Below are 26,503 nucleotides of genomic sequence, written 5' to 3'. Positions count from 1 at the left end.
TTGCAGGCCGTGGAGATTCCGACATGGAAGTGAGAGGTAATTAATATGGAATTTATTACAGGGTTGCCCCGCACTCAGCGGAAGTGTGATTCGATATGGATCATAGTTGACAGGCTTACAAAGTCAGGTTACTTTCTGCATGTCAGAACTACTTATGCAGCCGAGGATTATGCAATGCTTTACCTTAAGGAGATTGTATGACTTCATGGTGTTCCTTCAACCATTATTTCATATAGGGGAGCACAGTTCACAGCTAAATTTTGGAAGTCTTTTCAGCAGGGATTGGGGAGTCAGGTGAGCCTTAGTACTGCATTTCATCTGCAGACCGATGGAAAAGCAGAGCGTGCTATACAGACACTTGAGGATATGCTTAGAGCTTTTGTACTTGACTTTCAAGGCAGTTGGGATGATCATTTGCCTCTTATCGAGTTTTTTTTTTTTGCGTACAACAAAGTTATCATTCCAGTATTCAGATGGTTCCTTATGAGGCCTTATATGGGCGGAGATGCAGATCGCCCATAGGATGGTTCGATGTCGGGGAAAATCAGTTAGTAGGCCTAGACTTAATTCAGTAAGCAGTTGATAAGGTGAAAGTGATTAGAGAGAGGTTGCTAACAGCTCAGAGTCGACAGAAATCCTATGCGGATAATCGACGACCTAAGCTAGAGTTCGAGATTGACGACTGGGTGTTCCTGAAAGTTTCGCCTATGAAGGGAGTGATGAGGTTTGCAAGAAGGGTAAGTTGAGGCCGCAATATATTGGGCCCTATAAGATCATTCGCACAGTGGGCACGATAACATATGAGCTGGAATTGCCTTCTGAGTTAGAGTCGGTGCATTCGGTATTCCATGTATCTATGCTTTGTAAGTGTATCAGAGATCCTTCAAGAGTGGTAACAGTGGATGATATCTAGGTGATCGAATAGTTATCATACGAAGAAGTTCCAGTGGCTATATTGGACCGACAGGTCTGTTGGCTGCGGACCAAGGATGTAGCTTTAGTTAAAGTCTTGTGGAGGAATAAGAATGTTAAGGAAGTGACTTGGGAAGCGAAAGAGGCAATGAAGACTGAGTACCCACATTTGTTCCTAGCTATACAGGAGGTTCAATCTGAGGCATCATCGCCCCCAGGTATTATTTCATTTCAGTTATCGTAATTGGTCGTGTGAGGCCATGGTATTGTGTGTTATAGTATGCGGCCCTGTGTGACATTATTTTGGATTGCTGTATGCAGGATGGATTGGTATAAGTACAGGGGAAATTCTGCTGAAATTTTTATAACCCTGGATTGTTCGAACATTCGAGGACAAATGTTCCTTAGGGGGGAGGGGGAAGAATATTACACCCCTCGTTCTCGTAGTAGTAGAACCTATGATTTCCTAGTCGGGTATGCCCTTGGAATAGAGACCCGGTCCTGAGTTTGGAGTAGAAAGTGCCTTACCCCGTGTACGAGGGTACTAGCAGATATTCCTGGCAAATTATAGAGTTAGAAGTTGAACGAATCGAATCGATGCGATCTGAACTGAATCTGCTGAACACCAGTCATCGTCGACGGGTCTTCGACATGGTCGACGGACCATTGATGCGCGGTGTCGATAGGATACCGCAGCTTTGCATCTGCAGGCGCAGGTCGACGGACCGTCGACCCGCTAGTCGAACAGGACCGCTGTAGCCTTTTTGGCTTCCAAGTATGAATTGGTGGTTCACGACCTTATTTCATATTTTCATCCATTCCAAATCAGAAAAACCCTAATAGATTCTCCCCCAATATTTTTGTCTTCATATTAGTGAAGATTTGACAAGACCCGGACCCCGTAAACCCGAGCTTGTGAAGAAGAAGGTTGCTTCTAGGGTTTCTTCAAGGTTGTGAAGCTTAGGGAGTTGAAGTTGAAGTAATTCTTGGAATTTTGACCTCTCAAGGTATGTAAATGATTTCTACCCTTGTATTTGAGTTTATTACCAAGAGTTTTAGTGAACTAAGTAAAGAGAAGGTATTTGTGGGAATGGTAAGTTGAAGAAGGATAAGATGGTGACTTGCGGTTATTTTAAGAGATGATTGGGAATAGATTTAAGTATATTTTGATATGTATAGGTGTTGTCATTATGTTGTGGGTATTGTGGTTGATGTTGGACCGAATGAGAAGTTGAAGAGTTGTTAAGCTTATAAGGAAAATGTTGCTCATAAATTGTCAAGCTCTATTCGTGTTTAAAATGATTAGTAAGCAAGGTAAATAGCCCAATTAAGCCCTATGTTATCTTGATTGTAGACTTGCAAGTTCGAGAGGTAGAAGTTGGACGATTGAGTATAGTTCAAGGTACGTTAAGGCCATTCGTTCCTTCTTTTGGGATGATCCTATGATATGATCCAACAAGCGAGTAAGCGAGCTTCCATATTACTCTACTCTTAGAAGCATTAGAAGTACTTCAGTCTTGATGTTCATGTACCCTATTTATGAGTGATCCTTCTATTCATGGGTCCCGTCTTATGTAGCTAGTTCCATGCATACAGTTTATTCGTGCATTACATTCATGATATATTTATGTACATTGACCCGTGACCAGAAGGCGTTATATACGTGTTACATCCGACATTTTTGTTCATTCGAAAAATTCAAGATAAAATGACTTGTGATGGATAAGGCCACAATTGGACCTTACTTGGTATGAATGTGTAGGTTATGAATGCAATGGTGTGGAATTACAAAAGGTGGCCAAGGGCAAAAATTGGAATTTTGGAAACTTGTCCCATAAAATTACAAAATTAGCCAAGTGGGCTCAAAAAAAAAAAGGGAGAAGATTAGGCCCAAGTGGGAAGGCCCAACCGGCCATGTACATTGATCCAAAGCCCATGGAATTAATTAATTCCCATGTGCTAATATATAGCATCCCTATCCTTAAGAATATTCAAGAAAGAAATCAAAGAGAAGCAAAAAAAAGGGGAAAGAAGCCATTTCGGGTTTTGGAGAAAGAAAGAAAGAAAATAAAGAAAAATTTTTTGGAGCCAATCCTTTGGTCTAAAGAGCTCAACTCTTGAGAGATTATTGCTAAGCACAAGATTCTCTACAAGTTGATGTAAGCATCTTGACAAGGAAACAACTTCAACCCCAAGTGAAGAACTTGAAGAAAGGTAAGGATTTCATGATTTTGTTGTGTTAAAAATGATGTATGTATGTTGTAGTGTGTGTGAATGAATGAAAAATATGGAAATTTGGTGTGTTGGAACTTTTGGATGTGTGGCCGAATGCATATAGGGTTATTGCATGATTTTAATGGTTTGAATTCTTGTGTAAGTTAGTTGTAGTGTGGTGGAAATTGTATTAGAAATGAAAGTGGAATGAACTAGTGAAATTTGGAAAATATAGCATGTGGCCGTGTGGTGTGTGTTGGTGTTGGAAGGTGAATTGAATCTTGTTAGCATGTTAATTATGTTGTTATGGAAGATTGGTTATTAAGTTGTTGGAGGAAATTATTGAACTTTGTTATGACTTGTGTATAAGTGAAAATGAAAGTGTTAAGAGGCAAATTATGCTTATGACAATGAACTTGGAATATAAAAATGTGTTGATGAGTTTGCATGTTGAAAGTTAGGAAGGGATTGGAAAAGTAGTGACTTGATGGAAAGTTGAATGTTTGTGAATTTTATGAATATCTTGTGAATATTATGTGATCATGTTATGGATGCCTCCGATGTATGTCGTAATGATTTTGATGGATAATGGCTATGAAAATAATAAGTTTTGGTTGGAAATGTAAGTTTGAAACGAAAGATAATTCGTCGTGTCGAAAGGTGGCTAATAATGCCATAGGGTATGATTTAGTGTTTATTGATGTTTGTTGTTGGTGTTTGGATGTCTCCTCTGGGTGTCGTGTTGCTAAATTGAGCCGAGCTAAGTCTCGGGGATGTCGTATATACAGAGGAAATGCTGCCGAAATTTCGGTAGGCAATTATGTGTAAAGTTAGAATATTGAAAGAATGGAACTAACCAAATGGTAAACTTGACCATTTCCAGATTTTGGGCGAAATTTGGATTGACGCCAAGAGAGCATAAGGCGCCATCGAGGTATGTGAAGCACTTCTCTACGTTCCTAGGCATGTTCTGGATGTGGTAGGCTCGGCCGCGAGCCTTAGGTCCGACTCCGTTCCCGGAATTCGAGACGGAAAACCGCTCCAATTCCTTCAATTCAATTGAACCTATTTTCTTACAAATTGCCCTTAAAGTGAGATTTTGTACAAAACTTCCCCAACGGAGTCGGAACACTTCCGAATGAGTATGGGTTACCTCATAAGGTCAATTAGCAATAATTTACGTATATAGCCTCGGGTTGGTCCGAGGTGGGCCCATAAGGCCCGATACTTCCGGTACGATTTTATATACTTCTGTTTCGGGTCCGATTTTCTCTAAAAACTTCTGAATTATTATTTTGTGTATATTATGGCTATTTTTGTGTAATCTATATAACATGCTTTCTGAACATCTGAGCATCCCATTCCGATAATCTGTCGTGCCTTCCCAACTAGGTTATAGGCGCGTACTATGCATACTATCTGGACATTCTGATTTTGGCTCGTCGTTTGGCACCCTTCAGTTTGATTGAGTCTGTATGTTGAGTCTGTAGGTAGGTGGTTTCTCATTTATCGATTCGTGTCTGTCTCAATGCATTCTTTCACTGCGACCCGGGCCAGGTTCTGTTATCGTGCACATTTCTCTGCATTGTTCACCGCGTCCCTCGGCGTACGGGCCGGGATCTGTATGTCTGTATGATCTGTGTATGGGGATGGCGGCCAGGATGGCATATGGTCTGATTTGATTCTGTCTGTCCACCGCGTCCCGTACTAAGAGGGCCGGGTTCTGTTACCGCGCCCCCAGACAGGGCCGGGATCTGTATGAATATATGCGTGTGCTATCTGTACTTATAAAGCACACGCCTCTGTATGATTTTGTATGACTTTGTGCTACTCTGCATGCATAATTCTGTCTGACATACTACTGTCTGTCCGTCTGTGCTTCGACTATTTCTGTATGTCCGTATGGATTCTGACTCTGTATGTCCGTATGGGTTCTGATTCTGCCCGTCCGTCCGTATTATGATTCCGTCTGTCTGTCCGAACTATAATTCTGTTTATTTGTATGGAACACGATTCTGTATGTCTGTCTGGATCATAACTCTGTCCGTCAGTCTGATTTATTGTTCTGTCCGTTATATTTCTGTGACTCCGGTTCGGACTATGTTTATATCTGTTATGTTTCTGCTTTACATACTCGGTACATTTTCCGTACTGACCCCCGTTCTTCGGGGGCTGCGCTACATGCCCGCAGGTACAGACGCACCAGGTGATACGCCGCCCGCGTAGGTTTCCGACTCTGCTTTTTGAAGAGCTCCTTTGACCCGGAGCATATCTTTTGGTATATATTTTCTGTCTTCTGTGTACTCCGTATGTGTGTATATTCTGGGTACGGCGGGGCCCTGTCCCGCCATATGATTTTGTATGTCTGTAGAGGCCTGTAGATAGATGTGTGGGTTACGGGTTTCGTCTGTATGTTAGCCTTATCGGCTTACTTGTAAATGTCTGTATGTTCAGGTATATATGTATATATACGTATGGTTGCGCGCGTGCCGTATTTGTATCGGCCTATTTCCGTACTTCTGTTTTGAAACGAAAAAAAAAAAAATTGTATGATTCGAATTCGATCAGATAGGTACGTATGGGTATCCAGTTAGGGTACCAGTCGCGGCCCACGGGTTTGGGTCGTGACAAAAGTGGTATCAGAGCGGTTAGTCCTCGGAATGTCTACAGGCCGTGTCTAGTAGAGTCTTGTTTATCGATGTGTTGTGCACCACATCTATAAACGGGAAGCTACAGGGCATTTAGGATGTTACCCTTCTTTGGATCTTTAGATCGTGCGATAGAACTGTATTAGTAGGATGAACCTCTCCTAACGATCTGCTATGTTTCAGTGATGCCTCCGAAGAAGGCAACAGCTGCCCAGAAGGGCAAGGCCAGGATTGAGGCAGGAGAGACCAGCCAGGCCCCGAGGGTTACCAGGGCCAGTGTGCACCCTGCACTTGAGGATGTGCCCCCGTCATCTGGATCTGTTACACCCCCCTTGCCGGAGGATATCAGAGCAGCAGGAGCTGCTAATCGGGAGACGGCTCCACCGCAAGCCCCTGAGGTTCCAGTGCCCGAGCCTCCAGCTCCACAGGCAGGGGCGGAGGGTAGGGCCATGCGAGATGCGGTTCAATTATTGACCACATTGATGGCGGAGCAGGTTCGCAGGCATGGATTTGGGGGTGGTCGTGCGGATAGGTACGAGAGCTCCAGGGCTCGTGAGTTTCTGACATGTAATCCTCCAGAATTCTCCGGGGCAAAACCTGAGGAGGATCCCCAGGAGTTCATTAGAAAGATGGAGAGCACACTACGACTGATTAAGGCTTGGCCGACTGAGTCTGTGGAGTTGGCTTCGTATCGATTATATGAGGTGGCAGCAAATTGGTATGAGTCTTGGCAGCTCTCCAGGGGTGACGATGCTCCCCCAGCGGTATGGGCCGAATTTACTAAGGCCTTTCTTGACCATTTTCTACCACCAGAGCTACGAAGAGCTAGGGTCGATCGGTTCTTGAACTTGAGACAGAATGGTAGAAGTGTTCGCGAGTACAGCCTAGAGTTCGATTCATTGGCTAGGTATGCACCCACCATAGTAGCTGAGATGGCCGACAGGGTGCACAGGTATGTGATGGGACTGGACTCTTATCTGATTGATGGTTGTTTGGCTGTGGCTGCTCAGCCAGGGATGCATGTAGCCCGGGTACAGGCACACGCCCAGGGCATGGAGGACCGACGTAGGGAACGTCGGCCTGATAGGGGTTACGACAGGGGCCAGCATAAGAGAGCCAGATCGGCTGGGTATTCAGAGGGATTTCAGAGCGAGCCTTCCCAGCGGCAGAGAAATAGGTATTCGTCCCAGCCAGCCTACAGTACGCCCCCACAGTTCGCAGGATAGAGCTCCAGAGGTCCCGGTCAGTCGAGGCCACCCATACCCCCGTGTTCTTATTGTGGGAGGCCCCACCCGGGGGAGTGTTACCGCGCTACGGGCGCTTGTTATTTTTGTGGGAGCCCAGACCATCGAGTCAGAGAGTGCCCACTTAAGGGCAGTTCGGGTTCAGCCCGGCCTGCTGGGTCCGTTGCAGGCTCATCTTCTCCTTCAGCGGCCATGCGCCCTGCGGGGCGAGGAGCACCAGCACCAGCACCAGCACCAGCGCCAGCGGGTCGTGGCAGAGGACGTGATGCAGCTTCTGGTTACAGCGGTCCTTCGAACCGCGTGTTTGCTTTAACCGGCCGGCAGGACCCAGGAGCGTCTTCGAGTGCACGCCCAGGTACGCCAGCCAATCCTTTTTGAGAAATGTATGTATGGATAAGTTTGTATTTTGCTGAATTACGTGATCTTATACTTCTGGGTATTGGAAATAGTAAGATAAATGTTAATTTGGTGGATACCGAGATTCAGAAAAGCAATATGGTAATGGTATGACTTAGCCGGGGGTGGGACCCGCTACCAAAAGTTTTCAGAAAATCTGCGAAGACCCCGATTTACTCTAAAATTACGTGACAAAGGTCGTGAGGGGCAATCGACGAAATTATATTAGCCCTAACGTGTCGAAATGCATGAAAGTTTCGGAGTTAAGCGTGCTCAGGCCATAGCAATTCTGGGATGGGTGACCCCCTGGGAAGTAATGCAAAGTTTTGCTCAAGTGTAGGTATGACCGATATAAATGAAAACTTGGGGTAATCTAAAGGAAAAGAGAATGTATGGAGTAATTAGCGCCTTTACAGATACCACACAGACCGACGCGGGTTAAATGGGCAAAAAGGAAAGGTGCGATACCACTCGGAAAACTTAGCGAATCCGGATAACAGTCAGCGACGACCCGAATATTGTCAGGGGATAGAAAAAGCCCAATTACATCATAAGTTAGTCTGGTATGGCGATGGTTGTAAAAGGAAAGAGAGTATGGATAGTAGGGAAGGAGAGAGATAAGTAGAGCGAGTAAGCAGAAACTTTGAAAAAGTCGATAAGCGACACCCAAGACGATTTGTATGATTGATTCTGAATACGTTCCTGTCTGACATATCTCTGTACGATTAACTCCGATTACGAATCTGTCTGACACACCTCTGTATTTCTGACTCCGGATATAGATCCGTCTGGTGTGCCTCTGTACATCTAATTTTGATCACGCATCTGTCTGATACATCTCCGCATGTCTGAATGTAAGTGTGACTCTGTATGATACATTTCTGTAAGCCTGATTCCGATTTCGAAATCCGTCCGATACCTTTCTGTACATCTGACTCTGATCTCAGATCTGTCTGACATACTTCCGTATCTCTTCTTTTGATTATGAATCCATCCGCCATAGTTTAGCATGTCTGCTTCCGATTACGAATCCGTCCGATATACTTCTACGCGTCCGGTTCTAGTGCTGAATTTGTTGGTATGAAGTGTCTGGTATGAAGAAGGATTACGATAACGTGGTAGAAATCTCCGGAGTGTAACAATAAATGATACGGACTATGACGTCTGGAAAGCGTTCGTCAGTTACAAGAATATAGCTTATGGTTCGACGATTGCGTGGGGTACGAGAAGATATATTATGAAGGCATCTGAATCAGTGATGTGAAAAATTACCCCATAATGTTGGTAAAGAAGCCATGTCGGAAGGTTAGCAAAGGAAGACTACAAAGAGAACCCTCCCGGAGTAGTATGGCGCCCCATAAGGTCAATTTAACATTCGAGGACGAATGTTCTAAAGGGGGGGAGGATGTTACATCCGACATTTTTGTTCATTCGAAAAATTCAAGATAAAATGACTTGTGATGGATAAGGCCACAATTGGACCTTACTTGGTATGAATGTGTAGGTTATGAATGCAATGGTGTGGAATTACAAAAGGTGGCCAAGGGCAAAAATTGGAATTTTGGAAACTTGTCCCATAAAATTACAAAATTAGCCAAGTGGGCTCAAAAAAAAAAAGGGAGAAGATTAGGCCCAAGTGGGAAGGCCCAACCGGCCATGTACATTGATCCAAAGCCCATGGAATTAATTAATTCCCATGTGCTAATATATAGCATCCCTATCCTTAAGAATATTCAAGAAAGAAATCAAAGAGAAGCAAAAAAAAGGGGAAAGAAGCCATTTCAGGTTTTGGAGAAAGAAAGAAAGAAAATAAAGAAATTTTTTTTGGAGCCAATCCTTTGGTCTAAAGAGCTCAACTCTTGAGAGATTATTGCTAAGCACAAGATTCTCTACAAGTTGATGTAAGCATCTTGACAAGGAAACAACTTCAACCCCAAGTGAAGAACTTGAAGAAAGGTAAGGATTTCATGATTTTGTTGTGTTAAAAATGATGTATGTATGTTGTAGTGTGTGTGAATGAATGAAAAATATGGAAATTTGGTGTGTTGGAACTTTTGGATGTGTGGCCGAATGCATATAGGGTTATTGCATGATTTTAATGGTTTGAATTCTTGTGTAAGTTAGTTGTAGTGTGGTGGAAATTGTATTAGAAATGAAAGTGGAATGAACTAGTGAAATTTGGAAAATATAGCATGTGGCCGTGTGGTGTGTGTTGGTGTTGGAAGGTGAATTGAATCTTGTTAGCATGTTAATTATGTTGTTATGGAAGATTGGTTATTAAGTTGTTGGAGGAAATTATTGAACTTTGTTATGACTTGTGTATAAGTGAAAATGAAAGTGTTAAGAGGCAAATTATGCTTATGACAATGAACTTGGAATATAAAAATGTGTTGATGAGTTTGCATGTTGAAAGTTAGGAAGGGATTGGAAAAGTAGTGACTTGATGGAAAGTTGAATGTTTGTGAATTTTATGAATATCTTGTGAATATTATGTGATCATGTTATGGATGCCTCCGATGTATGTCGTAATGATTTTGATGGATAATGGCTATGAAAATAATAAGTTTTGGTTGGAAATGTAAGTTTGAAATGAAAGATAATTCGTCGTGTCGAAAGGTGGCTAATAATGCCATAGGGTATGATTTAGTGTTGGATAATGGCTATGAAAATAATAAGTTTTGGTTGGAAATGTAAGTTTGAAACGAAAGATAATTCGTCGTGTCGAAAGGTGGCTAATAATGCCATAGGGTATGATTTAGTGTTTATTGATGTTTGTTGTTGTTGTTTGGATGTCTCCTCTGGGTGTCGTGTTGCTAAATTGAGCCGAGCTAAGTCTCGGGGATGTCGTATATACAGAGGAAATGCTGCCGAAATTTCGGTAGACAATTATGTGTAAAGTTAGAATATTGAAAGAATGGAACTAACCAAATGGTAAACTTGACCATTTCCAGATTTTGGGCGAAATTTGGATTGACGCCAAGAGAGCATAAGGCGCCATCGAGGTATGTGAAGCACTTCTCTACGTTCCTAGGCATGTTCTGGATGTGGTAGGCTCGGCCGCGAGCCTTAGGTCCGACTCCGTTCCCCGGAATTGGAGACGGAAAACCGCTCCAATTCCTTCAATTCAATTGAACCTATTTTCTTACAAATTGCCCTTAAAGTGAGATTTTGTACAAAACTTCCCCAACGGAGTCGGAACACTTCCGAATGAGTATGGGTTACCTCATAAGGTCAATTAGCAATAATTTATGTATATAGCCTCGGGTTGGTCCGAGGTGGGCCCATAAGGCCCGATACTTCCGGTACGATTTTAAATACTTCTGTTTCGGGTCCGATTTTCTCTAAAAACTTCTGAATTATTATTTTGTGTATATTATGGCTATTTTTGTGTAATCTATATAACATGCTTTCTGAACATCTGAGCATCCCATTCCGATAATCTGTCGTGCCTTCCCAACTAGGTTATAGGCGCGTACTATGCATACTATCTGGACATTCTGATTTTGGCTCGCCGTTTGGCACCCTTCAGTTTGATTGAGTCTGTATGTTGAGTCTGTAGGTAGGTTGTTTCTCATTTATCGATTCGTGTCTGTCTCAATGCATTCTTTCACTGCGACCCGGGCCAGGTTCTGTTATCGTGCACATTTCTCTGCATTGTTCACCGCGTCCCTCGGCGTACGGGCCGGGATCTGTATGTCTGTATGATCTGTGTATGGGGATGGCGGCCAGGATGGCATATGATCTGATTTGATTCTGTCTGTCCACCGCGTCCCGTACTAAGAGGGCCGGGTTCTGTTACCGCGCCCCCAGACAGGGCCGGGATCTGTATGAATATATGCGTGTGCTATCTGTACTTATAAAGCACACGCCTCTGTATGATTTTGTATGACTCTGTGCTACTCTGCATGCATAATTCTGTCTGACATACTACTGTCTGTCCGTCTGTGCTTCGACTATTTCTGTATGTCCGTATGGATTCTGACTCTGTATGTCCGTATGGGTTCTGATTCTGCCCGTCCGTCCGTATTATGATTCCGTCTGTCTGTCCGAACTATAATTCTGTTTATTTGTATGGAACACGATTCTGTATGTCTGTCTGGATCATAACTCTGTCCATCAGTCTGATTTATTGTTCTGTCCGTTATATTTCTGTGACTCCGGTTCGGACTATGTTTATATCTGTTATGTTTCTGCTTTACATACTCGGTACATTTTCCGTACTGACCCTCGTTCTTCGGGGGCTGCGCTACATGCCCGCAGGTACAGACGCACCAGGTGATACGCCGCCCGCGTAGGTTTCCGACTCTGCTTTTTGAAGAGCTCCTTTGACCCGGAGCATATCTTTTGGTATATATTTTCTGTCTTTTGTGTACTCCGTATGTGTGTATATTCTGGGTACGGCGGGGCCCTGTCCCGCCATATGATTTTGTATGTCTGTAGAGGCCTGTAGATAGATGTGTGGGTTACGGGTTTCGTCTGTATGTTAGCCTTATCGGCTTACTTGTAAATGTCTGTATGTTCAGGTATATATGTATATATACGTATGGTTGCGCGCGTGCCGTATTTGTATCGGCCTATTTCCGTACTTCTGTTTTGAAACGAAAAAAAAATAAAAAATTGTATGATTCGAATTCGATCAGATAGGTACGTATGGGTATCCAGTTAGGGTACCAGTCGCGGCCCACGGGGTTTGGGTCGTGACAATACGCGAATATTAGATATATGTAAAGCATGAGAAAAGATATAGGCGTTATATACGCATTACCACTACGATGATGATATTGATTATGGCCGCAGAGGAGCCAATATGATATGACGAGATGCCATAGAGGCTTGCAGGCGTTATATACGCACATACATCAGGCGTTATATACGCACATATATCAGGCATTATATATGCACGCATATATAGATGCATGACCATCATTGGTAAGCATGAGCATGCATATTATGTGCCTACAGAGGCATTGTCAGTGTACAGATTTATGCCGACTTAGGCAGATACTAGTTCATACAAGTACATGCAGTTAGTCATTTCATTTTATGAGTTCAGACCTTATCCATGACTCTTATGTATATATGTTGTTCTTATGCCTTACATACTCGGTACATTATCTGTACTAACTCCCCGTTGCTCCGGTGGATGCGTTCATGCCCGTAGGTACAGGGAGACAGACAGGTGGTCCAGCTCAGTAAGACCTCTAGATCTCTCAGTGGTCAGTACGCTCCTGTCACGTCCCACCTAGGGGCCGTGACGGTACCCGGGGCTAGCCACCGAGCACCACTCGTTCTGCTACTCGCCTTACCCATTTAGTGCTCTTTTATCAATTCATGCTTAGGACATAAGAAGATCATCTTTTCATTTGTGAAAATAAAAATACTTTTATATACATAAGCCTCTCGGCCATCAAAATAATACATACTTATACATAAAAGCCTCTCGTGAGACCATCTACCCACACTGCACATCTACGAGCCTCTACTGACATACTATACATATAGGTGGAACAAGACTCCACCATTCCCAAAATATACATATACCAAGAGAATAATCATGAGCACCTCCGGACAATGGAGTGCTCGCAATCAGCTGGCAGTTACTAAGAATTTGGATCTAGCTCACCTCCTTGTCTACCTGTGGGCATGAACACAACGTCCAAAGAAAACGGACGTCAGTACGAATATTGTACTGAGTATGAGAGGCATGAACAATAATAATGCATCAAGGAAACAAGGGAGGCATCAAGTATGGAGCAACTGTACCTGACTGGGAATTACATGAAAAGTAATGTATGCTAACTTACCTTTACGCTTATCATCATCTCTTGTATGCAGATCATATATATATATAAACTGCCCGACCATATAGGTGCGGTGTGATAATCAGTAACATTAGCCCGCGTCCAGGCCTCCCGCGTCCGGGGTACCATCTCATGCCGCCCACTAGTGGTGTCTGCCCATGCCAACTGGCTATGGTGTATCGTATAGCTGCCCGCTTTCGCGGTGACTGCCCGGCCAACTAGGCCTGGTGTGATGCAATCGTGACATGCTCATCATAAAATACTTATAGTAATTATGCTTATCAAAATATACTTGTCATCGTACATGCATAAAGACTCTAGAACAACAACATTCTATCGAGGTGACGTAAGGTCGTGAACCCTCGATTTCATTATGAACATATATGAACATTCTGCCTCACCTTGAAGGGATTAGTATATAAGGTGAGTGTATACAAGGAAAAACATCATTTACTTTATAAGATCGTCATATCATATCTCTTGACTCATATAGCTATTCATGATCTTAGGCTCTTGGCTTTCCGGGTTATAGGAGAATCATGGAAAGGAAGAAGAATAATATCATGGGATTCATGCCATAGAAAGAAAATGATTATCCTCACATACCTTTGTCTTTTATCTAAGCTATCGTTCACTTTCCCTCCTTTAATGTCACGTCGCTACCTTCACGAAAGAATTCGTATTGACGTTAGTTAATCGACTACGGGAATGCGTCACTATTTCTAGAGAAAATTGGGCAGCACTTCCTGTATTTATACTACTTTTCTCATAGTCTATATCAACTCCCAAACATTTACAACAGCACTTCACAATATCGTATCAACAATCGTCATTCATATACTTTGAGCAACATCCACCATTTTTCTCTATTTTCTCAACATTTATGGTTGTAGTTCGTTATCGTGTTTTCTCATATATAATGCTTATTTCCTGGTCTAAACATCATTTACAACATATTCATAATCATGGCACATCAACGTTTATGGTTCCATTCAACTACTATTCAATTATGACACTATTCTCCCATTTAAGACTCATTTTTCATGTCTTTCTACAATTCAAGCATCTCAGCTTTCCAATACCTTAAACAACATGCTAAAGTCATAAAACTTACCTTAGATGGTGGTGGAACAATCCTAGAGTGGAGTTCTTCCTCCTTCCTCAAAACCCTATTTTTCCTTCCTTGGAATTTCTTGGTTTGGATGAACTTCACTTGAGTTTCACACACTTTGTTTCATGGATTTGGTGTTGTTGATCTTGATCTCCCTTTGATTCTCTTAAATTTTGTGGATGAAATGTTTGGATAAGTTCTAGAGGGTTCTTGAAGGTTAGAGATGAAATATGAATGAAAATGAATGAGAAAGTCGCTTATAATAATCACAAAATCTGATTTTTAATGAACAGTCATCGGGGTGTACGGTGGTCGTAAACCACAGTTTACGGACCGTATACTAGTTTACGGGCCGTATAACGTGGTCGTATTTAAGCATATAAAAAACAGAAAGGTTTGCTGAAGGTCATGATGGTTCACGGCTACAGTTTACGGGCCGTATTTCAGTTTACGGTCCGTAAACTGGGTCGTATTTTACCATCTAAACTTTGGATAGAAAGTTGAAATTTTTGGAACGTTGGAGGACGATGGCAGTATATGGTCCGTAAATCACTTTACGGGGCGTATTCTGTTTTACGACCACTGGCTGAATTGAAATTCTACAACTTTCTTATTTCCAAAAATTCATGAATCGTCATTCCCTACTTAGTAAAACGTTGCACACTTATGCCCTTCATTGGTCTACTCATTGTACATGTACGGGGACTTTTCCGAGGTGTAACATTCTTCCCCCCTTTTTGGAACATTCGTCCTCGAATGTTAAACACTCGAAATTCTACGAAAATTTTCGCCAGAGTTTCCCCTGTAATTTGACACTACCAGCCTATCATAACAACCCACAATATCATCGCCTCACAGGGATACATCACAATATCAACATATCCATGGCCACACACGACCAAAAGCATAAAAATGAAGCGTACATACCTCATATTGTCGGCATTTCGTCTTGGATCTCTCCCGGGTGTTGGAGTAAGTGTGGGTACTTGGACTTCATGCTCTCTTCTGCTTCCCAAATCATTTCTTCCCAATTGCTACTCTGCCATAAGACTTTAACTGAAGCTACCTCTTTATTTCGAAGTCTCCGCACCTGTCTATCTAAAATAGCAATAGGTACTTCTTCATATGTCAGCTTCTCTGTCACCTGCACATCATCAACCGGAACTATTCTTGTTGGGTCTCCAATACATTTGCGGAGCATCGAAACATGAAAGACTGGGTGAACTGCTTCAAGCTCCGAAGGCAAGTCCAGTTCATAGGCTACCTGACCCACCTTGCGGATGATTTTGTAGGGTCCAATGTATCTGGGACTTAGCTTCCCTTTCTTACCAAATCTCATCACCCCTTTCATTGGCGACACTTTCAAGAACACCCAATCATCGGCTTGAAATTCCAAGTCTCGTCGGCGATTGTTCGCATAGGACTTTTGGCGACTTTGGGCTGTCAACAACCGATCTTGGATCACCTTGACCTTTTCAATTGCTTGTTGGACCAATTCAGGGCCCACTAGTTGTGCTTCTCCTATTTCGAACCATCCAATTGGAGATTTGCATTTCCTCCCATATAAAGCTTCATATGGAGCCATTTGAATACTGGAATGATAGCTATTGTTGTATGCGAATTCAATAAGGGGTAAATGATCGTCCCAACTTCCACCAAAATCCAGCACACATGCTCGTAACAAATCTTCCAAGGTTTGAATAGTATGCTCGGCCTGCCCATCAGTTTGCGGATGAAATGTCGTGCTAAACCTCACTTGCGTGCCCAAACCTTCATGAAAAGACTTCCAGAACTTAGCTGTAAACTGTGCTCTTCTATCTATGATAATAGATAATGGGATTCCATGGAGTCACACAATTTCTTTGAGATATAACCTTGCATAGTCTTCTGATGAGTACGTGGTCTTGACTGGAAGAAAATGGGCTGCTTTCGTCAGCCTATCCACGATCACCCATATAGAGTCATACCTGCCACGGGAACGGGGTAATCCCACGATGAAATCCATGTTGATCACTTCCCATTTCCAGGTAGGGATTTCTATTGCCTGTAACAAGCCCCCTGGCTTCTGATGTTCAGCTTTTACCTGCTGGCAATTTGGGTATTGTGCCACAAACTCGGCTATGTCTCTCTTCATGCCATCCCACCAATACATCGTCTTGAGATCACGATACATTTTGGTTGCACCTGGGTGAATAGAATATTGCGAGCAATGTGCTTCTTCTAAAATTCGTCGGCGCAAATCCGCCACATTCGGCACACATAACCTGCCTCGGTACCTAAGAATTCCATCCATAGAAACTTCAAACGGAGACTTCTCTTTCCCCGGAGATGTGTCTCTATAACGACATATCTGCGGATCTTCGCACTACCGTTCTTTCAATTCCATTTCCAAGGACGAAATTGTGGAATCATTTATACTAATCCCGGCATCGCCCGAATCACTTATACGCACTCCCAAATTTGCTAATCGGTGTAGTTCTTCAACCATCTCTTTCCTTTCCAGAGGGATTCCACATAAGCTGCCCATTGATCGGCGGCTAAGTGCATCAGCTACTATATTTGCTTTACCGAGGTGGTACAAAATATTCACGTCATAATATTTTAATAATTCTAACCACCGCCTCTGCCGTAAATTCAGCTCCTTCTGTTTAAAAATATATTGGAGGCTCTTGTGATCTGTATAGATGTCCACATGCACACCATATAAGTAATGTCTCCATATCATCAACGCATGGATGACCGCAGCCAATTCAAGATCATGAGTGGGGTAATTCTTCTAATATTTCCGCAATTGCCTCGAAGCATATGCAATAACTTTCCCGTGCTGCATCAATACTCATCCTAGTCTAACACCGGAAGCATCACAGTATACCTCGTAGCCATCTGACCCTTCTGGGAGTGTTAAGATCGGAGCTGAGGTCAACCTGTCTTTCAGCTCTTGGAAACTACGCTCGCATGCATCGTTCCATTGAAAGTTAGCGGACTTCTGAGTTAGCTTCGTCAATGGGGCTGAAATAGATGAAAAGCCCTCTACGAACTTTCTATAATATCCTGCCAAACCCAGGAAACTACGAACTTCTGTGGGCGTCGTAGGCCTTGGCCAAGTCTTCACCGCTTCAATTTTCTGAGTGTCGACTCGGATACCATCATCTAAAATAATATGGCCCAAGAATGTTATAGAGTTCAACCAGAACTCACACTTTGAAAATTTTGCATACAATTCTCGGGCTCGAAGAATGCCAAGTACAATCCTCAGATGATTTGCATGTTCTGACTCTATGTGAGAATACACCAGAATATCATCGATAAATACTATCATAAATAGATCCAACAGAGGCCTGAATATTTTGTTCATTAAATTCATAAATACAGCCGGAGCATTAGTCAACCCAAATGACATTACTCGGAATTCATAGTGGCCCTATCTCGTTCGGAAAGCTGTTTTGGAAATATCTGCTTCTCTAACTCTCACTTGATGATAACCTGACCTCAAATCTATTTTAGACAACCACTTAGCACCTTGCAGCTGATCGAATAAGTCATCAATCCTTGGAAGAGGATATTTGTTCTTTATCGTCACTTTGTTCAATTGCCTGTAGTCGATACAAATTCGTAAGGATCCGTCCTTCTTTCTCACGAACAAGACTGGTGCTCCCCATGGCAATGAGCTGGTCCTTATAAACCCCTTTTCAAGCAAATCCTTTAACTGTGCTTTTAGCTCTTTCAATTCTGCCGGAGCCATTCGGTACGGAGGAAGAGAAATTGGCTCGGTGTCCGGTAATACATCAATAGCGAAATCAATTTCCCTTTCCGGAGGAAGACCTGGAAGTTCATCTGGAAATACGTCTGGGAATTCATTCACCACCGGAACAGACTGGAAAGCTGGTGGTTCTGCTTCTGTATCATGAACTCGGACTAAATGATAAATATAGCCCTTTGCTATCATCTTCCTTGCCTTGAGGTAGGAAATAAACCTACCCTTTGGGGATGTCGTATTCCCCTTCCATTCAAGTATGGGCTCTCCCGGAAATTGGAATCGAACCACTTTCGTCCGACAATCAGCATTGGCGTAGCACGAAGCCAGCCAATCCATGCCTATGATTACATCGAAATCTACCATGTCAAGCTCAATCAAATCGGCTTTGGTCTGGCGTTCACATATCACAACGACATAACTCTTATACACTTTCCTCGCTATCACGGAATCACCAACCGGAGTGAATACCTCGAAAGGTTGAATTGGCTCGGGTTTCACCCCAATACAATCAGCAACATATGGAGTAACATATGAGAAAGTAGAACCCGGATCGATCAAAGCATACACATCACGGGAAAATATAGTCAATGTACCTGTGACAACGTTCGGGGAGGACTCAAGATCCTGTCGCCCAGCTAAAGCATATACGCGGGGCTGAACAGCACCTGAAGTAGATGCTCCCCCTCTGCCTCTGCCTCTACCTGCCGACGTCTGAGGAGTCTGTACTGTAGGGCGTACTGAAGAAGATCCCACTGCTGAACCTGTGGGCTGAGCCCCAACCCTATCTCTCACCGACGGGCAATCCCTCATCATGTGCCCAGTCTGACCACAAGCATAGCAAGCATCCGTACCCCGATAACATCATCCGGAATATACCGCACTGGCTGCACCGCTGTACCGGAGGTCTCCTCTGACTAAAATCTCCCCTAAACTGAGAATCCGAGGCCTTCGAACTCTGGCCCTGTCCTGATCGGGAAGAACGATCAAACCCTCTGTCTGAAAATCTTGGAGGCGCACTAGTCACTGGCTGTCCCGAGTGCTTAGAATACATCTGTCTCGACCCCCCCTCCATAGTCACTGCTTGCTCCCATTGACCTAGTCTTCTTACCTTGCCTTCGGTTAATATCACGATCACTCCTCGGCGGCTGTTGTCGTTCCTCAAGATTCTGAGCATGTGCTTGTATGCGGGAAATGTCCATCCCATTTGTAATGAAGCTCTCAAACAATCTTTGAACAAGTGCGGCCCCAACCCGCTCAAAAACCTATGTACACGATCGCCCATGTCAGCCACCATAGTCGGGGCATACCTGGCCAGAGAATTAAATTGCAGGCTATACTCCCGAGCACTCATGCTTCCCTGCTTTAGATTCAAGAACCTGTCCGCTCTAGCTCGGCGGACCTCGGGTGGCAAATAATGGCGAATAAAATCGTCAACAAACTCTTGCCAAACGGGAGGAGGTGCATTTTCTGTCCTCGACGCTATCCAATTGTTGTACCATAATACCACCACATCACGGAGTCTATAAGAGGCCAACTCCACGGATTCGGTCTCAGAGGCATGGACAATCTTCAATGTCCTTAACATCTCATCTACGAAGCTTTGCAGATCTTCATCCGACTTTGACTCGAAGAATTCTGGAGGATTTAAACTCATAAAATCACGGGCCTTTGTACTCGCTGCCCGATCGCTTGAACCCACGTTCTGCCGTTGTGCCTGTGCGGCAGCCAATTGTGTCAATAGCTGAATGGCCTCGGTCATTTGTTGACCCGAAGCAGCCAGCGGAGGGATTGGAGCTGGAGCTCCTCCTTGCTCTCCCACATTGGGCGAGGCCTCATTTTGTGATTCTCCCCCCCTACATTCATCGGAGGCTCTCTTTCTTCCCGCCTCTTTGTCGTAGTATTACCCTTTTGGGCGGCTGTAGCTTTTCCCTTTGGCGGCATTCTGAAATCATAACTGTTATATCCCGTATTTTGCATATTCGGATAATTCAAGATAATTGTGACTAGTAAGAGATAAGGCAATATTTTTGATCTTATTTAATACATAAGTTGTTCATGAAAATATTGATGCGAAAATGTTGAGGAAGGCTAAGGGAAAAATTGGAAATTTGGAAAATAGTTTCTTGAATTACAAAAATGAGTCACAAATAATTGGGCTTGGAAAAACAAAAGGGGCCCAAGGTGGCCGCCCAAAGGGGGAATGGGCCAAGGCCCATGTAAAAGCTAAATTTAGTAAATAAAAAGAGAAAATGACCACTATTATTCATCAATTCAAGAACTTTCAAGAAAAAGAAATTGAGAGCAAGAGAAAGAAGGCCTTTCGGCCAAGAACAAGAAGAGGATTTTTTTTTTTGAATCCATCCATCTTGATCCAAAAAAAATATATTCTCCTAGTATTCCCACTAATTCAAAGGTCCTCTTTAACGTGGTATAATTGTTGAAGCAAGAAAACTACTCTTGGTGGCAAGTCCAAAAATTCTAGTCAAGTGAAAAGTTGAGGAAAAAGGTAAGAATTCATATTCTTTTATATGTTATGAAAGGTTTATATATGTTGTAGTAAGTAGAATTGAATGAAAATTATGGAAATAATGTGTGTTGTGTGTGGCCGTGTGAGTGTGTGTGTTGAATGGTGGTCGTGTGGTTATTGAATGGTGGAGGAGAGGTGAATTAATTTTATTTAATATGTTAGTTGTGTTGTTGTGGATCTTATGATGCAAATGGAAGACTAATGGTTCAAGTTGGCATGGAAATTGGTTGTAAGTTGTTGTATGAAATTATGTGATTTTAATATGGTTTTATGTAGTTGTGAGAATGAAGTTGCTAAAGTATGAATTTATGTTGTAGTTTATGAATCGGGAAGAAGGAAGTGTGTTGTTGTAGCTTTTGTTGCATTTGTAGAGTTTCGGGTGGAATAGAGTTGGTTGGATTGTTTTGAATGTTGTGCGGGTTACTAATGTTAGAATATGCTTCAAATTGATTGTTGGTATTGTAGAAATGATTGTTGGTATGGTTGTTGTTAAATTTGGCCAAGTTAAATTCTCGGGGTTGTTGTTTTTACAGGGGAAATGCTGCCGAAATTTCGGTAGATTAAGTGTCGGCATAGAATTGGACTCCTAAGTGTTTATGGCTAATGTTGGTACATGTTAATATTGTTGTAGATCTTGCGAAGCCAAAGACTTAAGTTCGGATTAGCGTAGGAGCGGGCAAGGTATGTAAGACTTACCTTTCTTTCTTTTGGCATGATCTCTATGAAACGAGCAAATGACGTATATGTATGAATTCAAAGAATTTCCTATTCTTAGAGCCACTAGGATGGCTAATATTATTGACTTCCATAAGCTGTTTCATATGGTTTTGATGTGTATCCGTAATGTCCGAAGTTTGTTTGACATGTTTCCGAATTGGCATTCGAAAGATAAGTGATATGGCTTATGTCTTGATTTTCAAATGATGGCACGTCTGATTATTCCGCTAAATCTTTGATACACTTTGATATGTACACATGATTCTAAAGGCTATATTTGATCTGATCCATACGATATCCGAAAGATACTTGATATGATTGTGGCTTCAATTCTCCAAAAATGGCTTCTGAAATGTTCGTAGGAGCTTCTGTACTTCAAACGCTCATGACTTCCTCATACTAAGTCGGATTGATCCGAAACTTGGTTCTGAGCCCTCCGATGTCGGCAAGTATACTTATTTATCGAGTCTTGATTTATATGCATATAGTTTTTCACTACTCTGCTCGTGCACACCTTAATATGTCTATTCACCGAGTCCCGGGCCGGGTATGTTATCGTGCGCACTCCTCTGTATTGTTCACCGAGTCCCTTATTAGAAGGCCGGGTACGGTATATGTTTATGATGATATGATGATGAAGATGATGTGTTATGGTGGCCAGGAGGGCATATGATGATTTGATTCACCGAGTCCCTCACTAGAGGGCCGGGTACGGTATGTATATATGTATATGCATGATGACATGATGGCATACTGATATGATGATATGACTTCACTCACCGAGTCCCTCACTAGAGGGCCGGGTACGGTATATACATGACATATGATATTGATATGCATGACTCTATTCACCGAGTCCCTCACTAGAGGGCCGGGTACGGTATATGTATACATGTATTCATGATGACATAATGACATGATTTCAGTCACCGAGTCCCATAATGGGCCGGGTACGGTATGTGATATGAGAATGTTTGATTCTGATTCGTACTGCACAGGTACAGTGGTTTCTTGACTATGATACTTGACTCCTGGAATCTCTATTTCAGTTATGATCTTTTCAGTTGTATTTCATGCCTTACATACTCAGTACTTATTCCGTACTGACCCCCTTTCTTCGGGGGCTGCGTTTCATGCCCGCAGGTACAGACGTTCGTGTGAGTGACTCGACACCTTAGGCTATCTGTTCTGCTGCCTTGGAGTGCTCCCTTGTTCCGGAGCTCATATTTTGGTACAGACTCTTCCGTTATATATATGTATGTGTATATTCAGGGGTACGGCGGGGCCCTGTCCCGTCATATGATTCTTTTGTGTTTGTTAGAGGCCTGTAGACATATATGTGTGTCATGGATCGTTAATGTTCAGTTATGTCTGTGATTTGCGTCTAAGCGGTCCTATTTGCCATGACAGCCTTAACGGCTTGTATGTATATATACTTATGTATATTCTTTGGATGATATGTTCTACGACAGCCTTGGCGGCCCCTGTATGATGTGTTTGATATATGCGACCGCTTAAGATAACATCTGCCCTTAATATCTGTAATAATTAATATATGTTGGATATGGATAAGTCGTTGATATGCTGATTTGGTAAGTAAGCGCGTATGGGTGTCCATCTCGGGCACTAGTCACGGCCCACGGGGTTGGGTCGTGACAAAAGTGGTATCAGAGCGGTTTGTCCTCGGAATGTCTACAGGCCGTGTCTAGTAGAGTCTTGTTTATCGGTGTGTTGTGCACCACATCTATAAACAGGAAGCTACATGACATTTAGGATGTTACTTTTTCTTCGCTCTTAGATCGTGCGATAGAGCTGTATTTATTAGGACGGTTCCCTTCTAACGAATTGCTGTGTCTACAGCGAGGCTCCAAAAAGAGCGATAGCGTCAGTATTTTAGGAAATCGTTTCTGATCCTCTTCCTACAGGTGATTGTAGATTGACGAAAGATGAAGAGGACAACTTCTGATAGTGGGGGTGCTAAGAAGGCCCCTCGGATATCGCCAGGACCGAGTAAGAGGAGCCTCATCTATTCGATTGAGACCGATCCTTCGGAGGACCCAACAACAATTCCTCCAGAGTTTTTGACCCCCAGAGCAGAGGATCCCACGGAGGGCAGTTATGATACAGATCCCTCGGAGGATCCGGCGACGATTCCTCCAGAGTTTCTTACCCCTAGGGAGGAGGATAGTTATGATACAGATCCATCCAAGCATTTCCCTGGTACACCGGAGGAGGGGATTTCTGGGGTCATGCCAGCTGCTCCTGTGGTGGAGCACTATGTTAGACAGGCCTCCCCGGTGAGTGTTACGGACTACTCTAGTCCCTTATCCTGGCCGTCAGTAAACCAGGAATTGCCTGGTTATCTGTACTCCTCCGATTCAGATGCGAGCAATGACGGGAGTTAGACGAGCGGATGGCAGACAGACGATGATGAGGAGCACACTTCACATGGCAGCTCCCCAGATCAAACCCGAGACCGATCAGCTACAGGTATATGAGTTCTCTTTGGATTTTTCTATGTATGTGTAACTTCTGTAGAGTACTATTTAATAACGGCAAACGGAAATTTAAAAAAGGCCGATGACCCAATGGTTATAAGTAACGGCGACTGAGATGTCTCCGCCACCAGTGTGAATCTAGGAACCCCGGATGAAAGGTAATCATATGTACAGATGGAAGTGAATATTGAGGATTCAAAAGGGCAACACGGTAATTGTATAGTCAGAAAAGTAAAAGAATCCTCTCTAGATCGGAGTGGGACCCATTACGAGAACCTTTTGGAAGTTGTTAAGATACCGACTTGCCCCAGATTACGTGATAAAGGTCGTGCGGGGTAGTGGATGCAATTATACCGGTATTAACGCATCGAAATGTATTAAAGTTTCAAGGTTAAGCGTGCTAGGGCCAGAGCAATTTTGGGATGGGTGACCCCCTGAGAAGTATGCTAAAATTTTTCACAAATGTAGATATAAGAGACAAATGGGAATTTGGGGTAACCTAAAGGAAATTAGAGTATGTGGAGTGGTTAGAAACCTTAAAGAGGTCGCGTGGGCTAAGGCAGACTAAGTTGGGGAGGAGGGAGAAAGCGCAACGCAGCTTTGGAATCAGAGTAAGTTTGAATAGTGTTTGGGAAATGTTTTGTAAACAAAATGGAAATAAATGTATATGTATGCATATGACATCTCATTTACGATTGTATTGATTGACAGGTGAAACCTAGCAACCAGTGTGGCGATGTATAAAAGACACTAACTGAATGGAACCCAAGAGACAAGCGAAGGGTATGGTACAGAAGTCCTGAAATAGACTGATACTGATGTCACTACAAGTGAGATTGGAAAACTCTAATACAATGATATTTGGAAAAGAAAGAGAGTGAGTAAACGGAAGGTAAGAAATATGATCGAGCAAAACCTCCAGAAGAGCCGACGGGCAAAGCATGGAACTATTCGCGTAGAAATTTAGGGGACAGGTCTATAAAAGGACTAGAGTGTGATAGTATAGGGAAAAAAGGGAAACAAACTTGAGGAAGGTCGACAGTGGAAATAGGACAAACATATGGAAGTACGGAGGATATTTTAATAAGTTGGCGATAGCCGACTGACTACTTATCAAAGGAATGATAATTCCACAGCCATGTTGGTATAGTTGATTTGAACATAAGAGAAGCCTTTCTGGAGAGTGACTTAAGAATGGAGCCGATTTGTACGAATAACAGTAATATCTTACGAACCTTAGAGCTAATGTTACAAATAATAATAAATGGAAAGGATGCGCACCAGAATATTAATGACACTGTTAGATATAAGGACAAAGGTGAGTCAAAATGGAAAAAAAATAAGTGTTGGAAATGGATGCCCTTAGAAGTACTCTAACTCAATATGAGAACGTAGTTAACAAGGAGATAGATAGGATAGACTCCATAATGAAGGGATTGCAATTGTAAGAGGATCGCGGAAGGCGATGGTTACTTAAAGGGCATAGACATATATAAACCCTCTTAATAAGGGGGGGGGGGGGGGGGGGGAGAACATACTAGATTTGAAATGAGTTATGATGATCTGAGTTCCAGAAGAAGGCGATAAAGAGAGCAAGAAAGGTATACAGGCTAAATCCACAAGGTCAACGAAGAGTAACAACAGTTGATAGTTGATAACTTCCCGAAGAAAGGAAGCGCGCTGCTTATATGGATAGAAGATAAAAGAGACTACCGGGTACTAGAAAATAATTCATGGACTATTAATCACGCTGAACATGAGGGTATACGCTATGGAATTGTAAGAATAATTAGCATGAAGCTATGCCCGATTTTAATGATAAGGATCCCACGCCGGAGAGCTAACAAGGAATGACGATTGATGCAACGATCACCAATCTAAGGAAGTTACAGACTAGTGTGCTGGCATCGAAGAATGTGAGGAAAGGAAATGAGGAAAAGTTGCGACAAGAACCCAAAGATGTTGCAGGTTAAGAAATTAACTGAACTCGAATCACAAGTCGTCATTAGTATAGTCGGACTGCGAAGGACAAGAAATGGCAAGGCAATATAATGTATATACGTTTTGAATGCTGATATGACTGGCCTTGGAAAGGAACATAACCATTATGCTCGTTAGCGACAAAGTCATTACTGGATAAACACTTAGAATGAAAAATTAAAAAGGGAAAGCTCAATTTGAGATATAATAGACTCTATCAAATTGTCCGTACCAAGTCACCCATGAATCAGAGGTATCACCGAATTAGAAACGATACATCCAGTCTTCCACGTGCCTATGCTTCGCAAATGTGTTAGTGACCCTTCCCAAGTGTTTCATATAAGTGATATCTAAGTGACAAAGAAGCTACCACATAAGGAATAATCTGTGTCTATAACGGATGGTCAGGTAAGAAACTTATATACCAACGACGAGGTTACGGTTAAAGAATTGCGGCCAAACAATAATACAGAGAAGACGATCTGGGGAGCCGAAAGAAGAAATGAAAAAAGGAGTACCCCTATTTATTTGCTACGCCCACAGGCAATCTAAGCTTCTAAAACAGATATGTTAAATGATCATATGTGACAATTATAGGGGAGACCTCCCCGAAGTATTATAATAGGCGTCTGGTAAGAGGCTTTTTAGTGAGGCAATCCACCCGGGACCCACACCTAAGGTATTGTCTCTGCACAGTC

General features: G+C 42.8%; 1 protein-coding gene across 6 annotated transcripts in view; it reads left to right on the top strand.

Annotated features, from left to right (window-relative positions):
• Positions 1-22,800, top strand: part of LOC132641040 (uncharacterized) — a 54,900-nt gene extending 32,100 nt beyond the window's left edge. For 5 of the 6 annotated variants that reach the window (XR_009582639.1, XM_060357912.1, XM_060357910.1 and 2 more), the window contains one exon: positions 5,318-5,626. Coding sequence is in view for 4 of the 6 variants with exons in the window: in XM_060357912.1 (XP_060213895.1) it covers positions 5,318-5,352 (35 nt within the window). In the remaining 2 variants the exon portion in view is untranslated. Of the gene's footprint in view, positions 1-5,317; positions 5,627-22,470 lie in introns of those variants that run through there. The other variant, XR_009582638.1, reaches the window with a different exon arrangement.
• The last annotated feature ends 3,703 nt before the right edge of the window (positions 22,801-26,503 follow it).

The sequence above is a fragment of the Lycium barbarum genome, chromosome 5 (genome assembly GCF_019175385.1).
Source record: "Lycium barbarum isolate Lr01 chromosome 5, ASM1917538v2, whole genome shotgun sequence".
In the NCBI taxonomy this organism is placed as follows: domain Eukaryota; kingdom Viridiplantae; phylum Streptophyta; class Magnoliopsida; order Solanales; family Solanaceae; genus Lycium; species Lycium barbarum.
This window is presented reverse-complemented; position numbering and strand designations above follow the sequence as displayed.